This window comes from Meles meles, chromosome 5 (genome assembly GCF_922984935.1).
Source record: "Meles meles chromosome 5, mMelMel3.1 paternal haplotype, whole genome shotgun sequence".
Taxonomy (NCBI): domain Eukaryota; kingdom Metazoa; phylum Chordata; class Mammalia; order Carnivora; family Mustelidae; genus Meles; species Meles meles.
Genome location: NC_060070.1, coordinates 15,030,744 through 15,044,100, shown reverse-complemented (window position 1 = coordinate 15,044,100; position 13,357 = coordinate 15,030,744). Strand labels below are relative to the sequence as shown.

The 13,357-nt window shown below is 40.1% G+C and overlaps 1 protein-coding gene across 14 annotated transcripts in view; it reads right to left on the bottom strand.

The window, feature by feature from the left end:
• Nucleotides 1–13,357, bottom strand: part of SYNE1 (spectrin repeat containing nuclear envelope protein 1) — a 469,526-nt gene that overhangs the window by 47,911 nt on the left and 408,258 nt on the right. For all 14 annotated transcript variants that reach the window (XM_046005238.1, XM_046005239.1, XM_046005240.1 and 11 more), the window contains one exon: nt 11,150–11,316. In XM_046005238.1, the coding sequence (XP_045861194.1) occupies nt 11,150–11,316 (167 nt within the window). The remainder of the gene's footprint in view (nt 1–11,149; nt 11,317–13,357) is intronic.

The window sequence follows — 13,357 nt, the reverse complement described above, 5'->3', positions numbered from 1 at the left end:
TGATTACTCCAGCCCGGACGGGGTCAATTTCAGCGCCCTTGTGGCAGAAACTCAGTTAATAGAAGAAAGCACACTTGAGATGAACTATCAGTGAGTGATGATTTGCGCTTTCATGCCAGATCACGTTAAAGGTGACTGAGGGTCCGCTGGGCCACCAGTGGCAGAGGACAGATGCAAGGCCGGCCTCCAGCCAGTCATCCCCTGCAAAGCCTAGTTCAGTGCCGTATTTGTTGCACAGAATGTTTAAAAAAAAAAAAAAAGTTTTCCCATTTTTTTCCAGGAAGGAGTAAAAACCAAATTGTTTAAGACTGCCACTCATCTAACAATCATGTATGGACATCCCATGTGTCAGATGCTGAGAAGACAAAATAAATAAAACTTGATTATTTTCCTGATGAAACATACAGTCAGACTGGAAATCTAGACATGTACACAATGAAATGTAACACAGTGTGGTAAGAACTCAACTAAAGAAATGGACCAAGTCCCTGGCTAGTAAATAAGGAGTGATCAATTCTGTCTGGCCACTTCAGTGATCATTCACTCATTCATTCCCCATTTGCTCATGTCTGTATTCCTTCTACAAACTTCTGTGATGTTAGGTAGGCATGGTGCTAGGAAACAGAAATACAGCGATGACTGACCCTGTCACTGAGCAGCTTTGGCTCTGCTGAAAGAGGGGAAATGAAGAAGTAACATTAGAACTGCATCTTGAAAGGTAGATACAAGCCAAGCTGAATATTTCTGGCCTAGGAAACGTAGGGAAGAGAAGCAGACTTTGAAGGCATCACGTGGTAATGTCGGGGTGGGGGGCATGGGCGTGCAGAGGGTGGGGAAGGGAAGCAGAAGAGGGCTGCGGTTGTGCTGAGGCAAGCTGGAAGGACAGACTGGAGTGGGATCACACAGGTCCTGCAGTGACATGACAATGGCGTTGTGTGCAGTTTAAAGATAAATAGGAACTCTGCCAAGACGTGTCCGCCAAGGAATGATAAGATCAGGTCGGATTCTGAGTGAGTAAGTCTGAAGGGAGGTTCATGTGGCAGTCCATGCAGGTATAAGAATACCTACGTTTGAATAACGTTTTCTGTTTTTTAAGGCACTCTTAGATGCACTAACTTACGTTGTTTTGACCAAAAAAAAAAATGTGTGTTTAAAAAAATTATGTCCATGCTCCACAATATATTCTATTAATAGGAAACCGAAAATGCGTCGCTCTTTATCATGACTCATAATTCCATTCAAGGTGAGACTTCTCTAATTAGCTTTGTAAGTACAAATTGTACCCTGCCCCCAGGGCAGTTCAAGGCACTGGCCTTGAACAATAATTCCAAGAACACTTAAATACAACCCAGTCACTTTTTTTCTCATAAATAAAACAAAATTCACTTGAGCGTCGGTCAGTGAATAGCAGTTTTAGAACAGCTACTGGGTGCAAAGCCCTGGGTGCACATTTTATCAATGACCACGCCATGGGCTTGGAATTCGACGTGGCCCTGGCCATCCTGCTTTAGTGGCCCAGGCTGAAAGGACAGTCCCCAGTCAATAAACACTTGGGAATAGGACTATAGAGTGGCTCATTGCACTGAGATGTCTGTCCTGGTTTTACCTCTGTAAGAAAGTCGTTTTGGGAACGTCTCCCATTTGACCAGCTTCCTGTCTTCAGATCTGGTAGATCTGGATGCTGACAGTGCTCTGGGATGGGGTTTTATAGCAAGCTCATAATATTGTCAGGGTTTGGTGCAGAGCTAGAGGTTGGAAGAACACTTCATTCAGCGCTTGCTTCCTGCTTTCCCTTATTTTACCTCCCTGGTATTATTTATGCATAAGTTCCTCTTCCCATGTTAAATTCCTTGGGAAACTAGAACTGTGAATTTCTGCTTTTGGTTTTCGCCTTCCCCTGCAATGCTATCCTCAGTGCTTGGCACAAAGTTCGGCACTACTTAAATGCTGGATAAACACAAATAATTAGTATTCTAAGTAAAATACCTTTATTTAGCTAGCATATTTTATTCTTAATTTAGTTGATATTAAATGTCTACTTAACTTTTTCCCCTAACACCAACATTTGCAAATGGTCTGTCAAGTACTAAAATTTATTCATGTCCTTGGTTCACATTTCACGTACAAAAATGATCAAAAGAGCTAAGGCACAAAAGAATGTGCGTGAACACTCCTCCACTGGATATTGTCTACACTAGTCAAATAATTTACAAGATTAGTAATCTTATATGATATTGAATGGGTTCCAATAGTCAGAGCAGTTAGTGTGTAATATGTCAAGGGCATCGTGACATGGAAATGCTTGTTCATATAGTCCATTAGGGACAAGTTCCTCTTTCGAATGAGTGAGTAAATCTTTGTAAAGTCAATGGGGGTGAACATTTAAGTGGTTTTCTTTTCTCATTTTTTTAAACATGTATTTGAGTACAAATAGCAAAATGCATTACGTGTGTGTGTTGGGGGGAGCAGATGTGGGCTGGGGGAAATGGGTAGAAAAGCCCCAAACATCTTCCTTGAACTTATGAAACTTGATATTTTCAGGACATAGATCATCCTTTTTTTTTTTTTTTTTTTAAGAACCATGTCCCATCTTTTCCCCATTATTTCTCTAAAGGAAATCTTTGTGTGAAGTGTCACAATATTGTCATTTATCTATCATTGTAAGAAGTTTGAGCAACATTCTTTTTGGTAGCATCCAGGATTATAATTCAAAATGGATGTCTGCAGATGTCACAAGTCTGGGTAAGTTTAGCAAATCTCGAGCATCTGAAAGTTCCTGTAGCCGATCGGTCTTCTCACCATCCAGTGTGCCTCCTGGGACTTCACCTTCCTGAGAAGGAATCACTACTAAATCCAGTTGCACGAACAGCTTTATATACACACATACACACTACATGTACATATTTGTCTCTACTTTCCTTCAAACTAATTTAGTAAATCTATAAACAAAACAAAACCAAAAAAAGGTCACATTCTAAATGGAATAGGACTAAAAGTACCATCAGGAAATCCTATTTACCAGCAGGAGTTTATCTGGGGGGAACGTTACGGTATAAGAATATTATTTTTAAAAATGAAGTTAAAATTCCTAATCTAATGTTGTTCTAACTGAAAAAAAAAATCATGAAATTAACATTTGCACAATGCACAAAATTACTACTTTAGACATACATTTTTACATTCTGTACATGTTTTAAAACCTTTATGCTAGTCATGTGACCACAACTTCCTGAAAAACCTAAACAGAAACAACTCTTTCTCACACACAAAACCCTCCAGGCCCCCCGCACTACGAGCAGATTTTTATTGAATAAAGGGAGAGCTTCCCGCTACCAAGCTGAAAACTGGTGAAAGCTGAATTCCAGTTTCATCAGGAGCCTCATCCTTTAAATAGCAGATGATGGACCAACTGGGTCTTCTCACTGGGTCTCTTTCCTGTGTCTCAGGCTAAGGTAGCATTCCCCCGGCATGACGCATGCAGTCCAGAGACAACTGGAATACCAAGCCATAACCAAGTCCATTAACCTTCCCCTCCAGCTCTGCATGCCCAGTAGGGGGACAAGAAAACAAACCAACAAAGAACTCTTGGGAGTCCATGGCCAACGAGCTCCCAGCACCAAACCATCTCCACCTCACGCTGGCCAAAGCCATCACGGATTAAAGATCCAGCATCTATCCTACGAAGCCCACGTAACATGACAGCTATGCACAAGGGAAGAACCTCAAGGAGATGCCTGCCTTGTGACATCGCAGTTACATTCCGGAAGATCTGCGTCCACACAGCCGTCCTCTGCCATCCTCGGGGCGCACAGATCTGCCACCACCATGAAGCTTCCAACTTGCAAAAGTTAGGTCTGCAGAGCAAAAAGCTAAATCCTGCGTGGAGAGGAAAGTTTCCCCTTGTCTGCGTATGGAAGTATGAAAATGTTCACTCTAAACAAATGTTGCTAGGTCTCTGCCTGATAATATGACACTGAGCAGTGACAAGTGGTCATGTTGCTAAATAAAACCTACATTCATTAACATGTGCCAAGCCTGATCTCCTGGAATGTAGGCCACGAGTGTAAGAAGGGGAAAAGGCTCAGTGTAATCTGCAAGGAGGGGGAGGCTTTCTAAAGAAAGAAGGATATCAAAAATAAGGCTGGCTGCAGACGCTCTGCCATTCTGGAAGGACGGGCAACTCTTCTTGTGGGCTGTTTGTTAAGTCGGAAAGGATTTTTGATAAAGATAAATCAACCGAATGCGAACAAACAAAACCCCCACAAATACAGCAAGTTGTGCAGCAAAAAAAGCAACTTTTTTTTTTCCTTCTGTTTGAAATGCCGGCTAAATGGTGTAAGTAGGAGTTTTAGAGGTTCTTTGGGAAGGGGGGATGGAAAAAATATTCTGTACAACAGTGGCTGGTCTTCACTTTTGAAAGGATTATTTACAAAATAAAAGGATAAAATAATATTTTAAAGAAATATTATTCTTCTCTTACATATTCAAAACCTTTGCCCTTTTAAAAATAACGATATAAAGTGACAAAAGTAACATGTTCATTTTAAGATAATAATAAATAAGGTTATCTGCTCGTTTGCTTGGTGGGATTCAGATAACTTTCTTTTGTGGATTTCAAGACTTGCAAATTTTCTGTACCGAACCTATATGAATTTCACAATTTCGGCTCTAAAAAAGCAAGCTCTCAAGTTATTAATTACTGGTAATTTAATAAAATGTGGTGAATGCTGGCTGCTTTGAGTCCTTTTTGGATGAAGGTATAGATACAATGCACAAATAGATTACACAAAAAAATAAATAAATGATGAACATTTGCTAAGTTCTTTTTAAAAGCCCTATATGATGAGCTGCAAAATAAAACAAAGCATTTGGGTCTGATCTGTGAGGTAATGGCTTTTAAAACAGAAACATATTTCCTTTTTAAAAGCAACAAACCTATATTTTACATAAGAAATACACTCTGGAAAACTTATAAATAAAAGTATTTTTCAAATTGTGCTACTTAAAGCTATCCTATTGTGAATTCTTTATAAAACAATCAGTCCTCTAATATATTATTTTTAGCAATCAGGAAGAAAAATATATACACTTTGGTTAAAGGAATATATTAGTCATGATTCCATAACAGCAGGCAAATTTATTTTTTCTTGATTATGACTAACACTTCCAGAAACTTGAGATCTTTGGAACCTTGTACTGCCATTATTTTCCTAGTTTAATTTTTTTTTTTAGTTTTTCTCATGCGTTCAAATTTTTTTCCCATGCTCATTATCATGAGGACAATATATTTATTGCAATAAATTAAAAACAAAGCAAAGTTCTAAACTCACAGTTACTGTAATAGCAAAACATGGTAATGATATCAATGTCCATCACTGGGAAAAATATTGAATAAATCATGGTGTATTAAAACTATGGAATACTCTGTAGCTCTCTAAAAGAACAAGATGGCCACATGTGGCATTCTGTGGTATACATGGTCCTTCCCCCTGCATTGTCTCTTTGGAGCTATGGTAGTTATTTTAATGAATACTTTGAAAATGAGGAAGCTAGGGCTCAGAGAAGTGATGCAGTAAGCCCTAGGTCACACAGCCCGAACACGGTGGACTAAACTCAGGGCTCCGGATTGGTTCTGTGCCGTTTCCATGCGTGCTGCCTCAGTGCATTCCTGATCCTGGTCACAGACCTCCGAATTGACCAGCGGGAGGTAATGCCAGCCATAAACTCCAAGAGTCAACTTTCCTCCTCTAGGGGAACTGCTGTTAGACTGAAACCCCTTCCAAGGGCAGCTGCTCCAACTTTACAAACCTTCCTTGCACTGCACGCGCGGTTTACCTACACAGCCTCAAAGCTCCCTATAGGTCGAGAACTGCCACTTGCTGAGGGCTCCGCGAGGTGGTTTTCTGGTACTATCTCATTTAGGCCACCTAAACCCTTTTACACTTGTGGTAGCTGAGGTACTGAGAGGGGAAGGAACTTGTCTAGCGTCGCAGGGCAGGCGAAGCAGAACAACGTGGTGATTCTGGCAGGTGAGGCCTTAGGCCCGTGCTCTGCTTTATTCTTTTTTTTTTTTTTTTAAAGATTTTAGTCATCTGACGGAGAGAGAGAGACCACAAGTAGGAAGAGAGACAGGCAGAGAGAGAGGAGGAAGCAGGACCCCGCTGAGCAGAGAGTCCAATGTGGGGCTCGATCCCAGGACCCTGAGATCATGACCTGAGCTGAAGTCAGAGGCTTAACCCACTGAGCCACCCAGGTGCCCCCGCTTTATTCTTATCTGTAGGGGTAGCACTCTGCATCCTATGTCTTAGATTAGAGAAATGCAACGAACACTGGAGTGACCATTACGTGCAAAGAGCTACGTTGGGTTCCGGCTTCACTCTGGTCATGCTTACAGTGTAGCTGAGAGATGAAATTGTAAACAACCGATCATACAAGATGCTTATTACAGCAGAAGGAAATTCTATGAAGGAGAGGTCAGAAAGCCTGCTGAGAAGGTAAGAAGAATCTCACTTAATCCAAAGAAAAGGAAGCACATGAAGAACAATTAGGAGAGGGCCAGGCCGGATGGGGGCAGGATATGAGCAGGCAGATGTGATGGAAGGAGGAAGGCCTGAGCTGAGTCGTGTGTACACGTGGCTCTGTACCCTTACTTGGTTAGGCACCATTTTCTCTTTTTCCTCTTCTACGTTCGTTAGATCTGGGGTCAGCGAACTATGGTGGGCCACCTGTCTTGATAATAAAATGTTACTGCAACTCAGTTGCATTTTTCTGTTTCCATACCGTCTAAGGCTGCTTTTGCAATATGGCGGAGGCGTTTTGGCAGGGACCATTGGCCCACAAAGCCGAAAATATTAACTAGATAGTATTGTGCAAAAGGTTTGTCAATCTCGGCCCTGTAGCAACGTCCATGGTACTTCATACACAGGAGACATTCAGGCATTTTTAAAAATTATATTTGTTTTCACTCTACTTCTATGAAGTGTTTAAGGGAGTTATAATAAATAGGGAGTTGAAAAACAGCCACAAAGGACCACATATTGTATGATTCCATGTACGTTCAGATCTGTGCTGGCCTGGGGCCAGTGGAAGGAGAGAGGATGGAGGGAAAAAGATGACTAAGGCTTTTCTTTGGGGGTGATGACAATGTTTTAAAATTGATTGTGGTGATGGAGACACAGATCTGTAAATATGCTAAAAATCACTGAATGATTTATACTTGAGATAGATGAGCTGCACGGTGTGTGAATTATTCCTCAATAAAGCTGTTACTGAAAAAAAAAAGAAGTTCCAAATAACTAAAGTGTACTTTTGTTTTGGTGATGAGGATTTAAGTTTGGTAGAGGGAACAGACATATCCTTCTGTTAGAGAATACAGTTTATTTTTTAGAAGACATCATTACAACAGAGCACACCACTTGAGTCTGACCTTCCTAGATACCCAAGTAGGAAATGTTCAAAAAACATCACTGGTTATAAAAAAGCACTGATGGGGCACCTGGGTGGCTCAATTGGTTAAGCTTCTGCCTTCGGCTCAGGTCATGATCCCAGGGTCCTGGGATTGAGCCCCACATTGGGCTCTCTGCTCAGCAGAGAGCTGGCTTCTCCCTCTCCCTCTGCCTACAGCTCCCGCTGCTTGTGCTCTCTGTCTCTCTCTGTCTCTCTGTCTCTGTCAGTAAATTAAATCTTAACGGAAAAAAAAAAAAGGCACCAAACAACTAATGCTAAATGACAGAATTCCTGTTATCCTGAGCTAGAAAAACTATGTGGATTTTTTCATAGGGTTCAGAGACAAAATGAGAGCCAGAATCCTAGCAGACAGTTTTATAGAAGTTGTAAGTACACCAATGACTGTTTCTTATGTTTACTCTTAAGGAAAAGCCAACAGCTCAGAAATGCCTTGGCCAATTGTCTTGGCCAGTATCGACCAAAAGGACCTTCAGGGATGAAGAAAATGTTCTGTATCCACAGTGCCAAATAAAGTAGCTATTATTCTCATATGGTTATTAAGCCCTAGAAATGGGACTAGCACAACTGACTGTAATCAAAATTCAACTGTAATTTAATTGCATCCTATTTCAGTTAATTTAAATAGCCATGGGTAGCTAATGACTGCTATATTAAACTGAGAAGGTCTAGAAAGCATGGGCAGGGTACTAGAGCATTATCCACTGTGGAGACCTAAAAAAAAACAAAAAAAAACAAAACAAAAAAACTAAACAAATCTTGTTGCTGTAAAAAGCTGACAATTCCTAGTAACAGTCAGTTTAAAAATTCAACGCAAAACACATTTATTTTGTATTCAGAATGGTCCAGGCTAATTCACTAGTGACAGGAAGGTGGCTCAAAGTTATGCATTCTATTTGTATACAATAGGTTTATTATCAGTAAATCTTTCTTTTTTTCTCCTGTTTCTGGTAGCTGGGAAACAGTTCACCTGAAAATATGATCTTCAAAAATAACCTCTCCATTCCCACAAGAGCACCAAAACAACATTTGGAAATACCAAAAGGCACAACTAAGTTGTGTTCTGCTTTAATATATCAGTGTGAGAAAAAGTAGGAAGAGGGAAGAGGGGTGAATGGGACTGACCCACAGAAATCTGATGCTTGAGCAGGCCGCTCGTAGTTGAAGATGGGTGTGGGGGATGTCCACCGGTGTGTGTACTCTTGAAGAGCTGATAAACAAGGAAATGGAAGATAAATGTGATGGCCAAGTGTCATTTAGGAGAGGCCTCAGAGAGACTATGAATGCAGTGTGGGATTAAGCTCTAGAACCAGCCATCTGGTTTACTCTGGAACGAGGCAATCGGAAATGGACAGCACATCCACAAAAATCTACATCTGTGTGTGATGAGACTCTACTGGAGTAGAAACACAGGAGCGTTTTAGTGACGAGAGTGCAAAGTAGGCCTATCCAAAAACATTTAATTGATTCAAACTTTACTAATGTGTCTTTGGAAAGATAAATAACATCCAGAAAGAAAATTCTCACTTGGACAGCAGAAAAGTTATAAATAAACATGACTTCGAGGAGAAAGCACCTAACTCATGTGATGCAAAGTTGGCTAATGACGGGACATAACCCTTAAGCTAGCATCACGAATAAACTCTATGAAATTCAATTGAAAACATCTTTGACACAGTGTATCCCCCATGTTCCATACCACTGAGACACTAAAGATTAGAAAAGGACACTAACTAGTTTAGCTGCATTGTACATGCCAATGCAAGCCAAGCCGTGGGTCATAATCTAACCAAAAATATTCCAAGGATGTTTACCAACTGGGTGGCTTCCCTAAGAAGGGTATTTATAACACAAAGAGCTTTGATTTGTCTTTCTGAAATAAGATTTGGTTATCACAGACTGAGAAGTGAGCCTACACATAGCAAATGGGGTTCTAAAACCTACATATGCTGGAAGCCTTGGAATAGTTGAGCTCAACCGTATGTTACCATCGCTTTGTAGTACCTTTACCAGGGCATTTAGCTTGTCACTTTACTTGATGTCTTTGCATGTCTAGATGTCCACCATGAACTCCTCAAGGAAAGGGGCTTCTGTCTTTGTAGGCTCAAAATATCTCAGAGCTGTTGTGAGCCCTTTACAAAGGATGGGGACATAGATTGTTGAAATAATTACAGAACCTAGTTTCCTTTAGATCTGGGACAAGGAAGTCATAAAATTGGCAGACAAGAGAATGTAGTGCTCCCAAGCATGGCTTCTAGAATCACAGAGTGCAGGTTCTGTCACTCAGCACATGTGTAACCATGGGCAAACCTGAGCCTCAGCCTCTGCATCTGGAAAATGGGTATAATAATAATGCCCACCTCGATGGTGTTGTGGACAACACAGGAGAAGATGCATATGAAGCCTGTGGCATGGTCACTGGCACAAACCAAGGGCTCAATAAACATCAGCTATCACAGTGCTGTTTGCTAAACATTTTAAAAATTGATAAACATTTACTCCATTTTTGTTTCATTATTTTTAAAATTAAAAAAAATCTCTTCTTCCTAAATCAGCTCCTCTTTGAAACTCCCTTAGAGAACAAAAAATATGCTAGATATTTTCAACATCAACACATGCAATTGCCATGCCCATATGCAATTATTGTGGTATTCACACGGTATTCAAAGAGCACATTTCATATCCACATTTGTGCAGCACAGCTAAGGAAAAGAACCCAGACTTTAAAAAGTGTATTGTCAATTAGCTCCAAATGGCTATGAATCAGAAGCATTCATAACATTTGAACTCTCCTAACTGCCATACAAAGGAATGTCCGTTCAGATATTCAAGTATTCATTCATTCATTCGTTCAAATATTTTTTGAGCCCAAACTGCATTCAGGCACCGTTCTTGGTGCTGATGATATATGGTGACTAGAATGCACAAGGATGTCCACTGCCCTCGCGGAGCCTACATTACAATGTGAAACCAAGTTCACCTAAAATAAAGCATTTATGTTGTCATTCCCTTTATATCAAATAACAGAATGTCTCATTCACTATATCAGACTTATGCAATGCTCATAAAGACCCTTAGATATTTTTTCTTTCTTTACTTTTACCTCTTTTCCTCAACCTGACCCTCTGCAACGGGAACCGAATATAATATTCCTCTCAAATACAAGGCAGACACTTACAGTTATTAAAGCTAAAAACAAAATTGTAGTAATACAGATTATTTCTACAACTATGCCGAGTGGCAATAATTAGCATTATTCCCACACTCGGCTAGCCAGAAATAGAGTAGGGATGTGATTTTCTATCTATGCTTTTTTTTTTTTCCCCTACTGTGGATAAAAATGCCCTCCATGGATACTAGTCAGCAGTTTTATCTCCTTGCTCATAGAACCCTGAATACCCATGCAGCCCTGAAATCCTCTTCTGGGATTCTCTTCTGGGAATGGGTTTTGTTTGGATATGACTTTCTCTCTTTCAGCTAAATGCAAACACCACTGAGTTTATTAATCAAGAAGGAGAATTTCAGAGTTAATGAACGTGACATTGACGAGAAAAGCATAAACTAAAATGGTGGGATGACGAGCACAGACAGAGATTCATTGGATTATCTTCAGCTGCAATGAAAGGTGGACTGAATGCTTTAAAATTCTGCACACACGTGTCCCGTTGAACAGGATTCTTTTTACCTGGCTGCCATGAGATCCAAGAGATGCTGCCACCGGTCATTGACCTTTCCGAGCTTGTATTCAATCTCAGAGGCTTTGCTTTCATGGCTGGCTCGAGCAAGTCGTTCTCCCATTTGCTGGAGCTGTATTTTGTTCTCTTGGGCAACAGCAATTTCCTCTTGATAATCCTGCATAATAAATAGCAATCACAGAGATCAGAAATCATATTTTTAATGCATTCAGTCCGGCTCCACTAGAAACATGATAATTACCATTTTGTATTGCTTGGAATAGTTTGGGCATGAGGAATGCTGTGTGGGTATCAGTCCATGTACACAAGAATTAGGGGTACCTATTATTTTTGGGATGTGCACAGACTCTAGATTGAATTTTCATAGAACTTTTCTTAAAGAGAATGGAAATATTTTTATTTACTTAAAATGGGCATTAAAATAATCAGTAACAGGGGCCCCTGGGTGGCTCAGAGGGTTAAGGCCTCTGCCTTCGGTTCAGGTCATGATCCCAGGGTCCTGGGATGGGGCTCCGCATCAGGCTCTCTCCTTGGCAGGGAGCCTGCTTCCTCCTCTTTCTCTCTGCCTGCCTCTCTGCCTACTTGTGATCTCTCTCTGTCGAAAAAATAAATAAACTCTTAAAAAAAATCAATAACAGTGTATACACAGATATAAAGACAAAACTTGAAGGGTTTTAATTAACAATTAATTATTGTTATAATCACCAACCTGGGTGTTATATTTAGAATCAATCCTCATACAAAGAGTTGCTAAGAGGCTTAGAAGTTGTGTGTGTGTGTGTGTGTGTGCACAATTACGTATGTGCAACTGACATATATGTGTATTTATATGTAAATGTATAGATGTGCTTCTGTCAATTACTTGTGCAGAATGCTTTAGAAAAGAATACTTTCATTTTAATGAGCTATCCTCTATGCAGTGTCAATATTTTACAACACATAGGTCAATGGTGAGCTAGCTCACAAGAATAATAACCATTCGTCTTAGGGGATTAACGGGCCTCAACCTTTTTCATTTACCCAGTTTCTGTACTCACTTCTCTTAAAGATTGTTTTGGATAAGGAAACACCAGCTCCATATGCAAGAGAAAGGCCACTGAACGGCATGGTTTAAGTGATGATGAATGGACCTCTCCTATCTTCCCCAACCCTCACCGCCTGACCAAAGATCTTCTCACTCCCGCCACAGTGACAGAAGCCAATCTTTAGAACTGCCTTTCCTTCATTTTTTGGGCTGAACTCCCATCATGCAGCCCATATTATCTCAACAAAATAATACAAAGAGAGGTTACAGGGTCATGGATATTTTAACCCTCCCCTGCTCTAAAGTTAGTGTGGCAACAGGGATATCCTCTCAAGTCAGTTATCAAAGCAAGAAGGACCCCCTCCCCCGCCCCCGAAATGGGAGAAGCCAGTGCAGTTCTATCCTATCTCAATGCCAAGTGCTCTCTTCAGGCCCAAGCAACCCCACTCCATCTACTCTCATTTTATGGTATTTCAACACAGAGGGGTTGTATGACCGATACACTAGATGTCCTGACCCCACAGAGTCAAGCTCATAAACACTTCTTCTGAAATCTCATAACTCATTTTATACACAAAATAGCATAGCTAATATTTTAAAGATTATTTCTGACATTGTGCCAAATCATATAACAAAATTATGCGAAAAACGAAAATTTTTCTAAATTTTCAGTTGTGATTATATTTTGCCCGAGTTTTTTCCACACCCCAAAATGTGCATCCTAAATTTCAGGAAGAAAATCAATGAGAATATAGATACACTTAGGAAAGACTGATTCTATAGCAAGCTTCACTATAATACCTATAGTCCATTGATCATGTCTAGTAGAGCATTCTCTGATATCCAGAGACTATCAAAGTGCAAAGTTATTGGCAGATATTGAAATGAAATCTGTTTTATCTTAGTTCACATTTTAAAGGTTTACAATATCAAATATAAAAATGCTTATTGCTAGAATTTGGCATTTTAAGTGGAAAGCCTTAAAGCTATTAATATTGCATGTTTACACTGGAGTTTTTTTCCTTTATGTATATGTATGGATGATTTTTCCCAATAATCATTTGCATTTATTTTAGAGTGAATGAGGTTACAATTCATTTATTCAGTATTCAGTAATGATTGAGTACTTATGAGAAGACAGGCATTGCTCTGGGCACAGGAGACAAGCAATGAA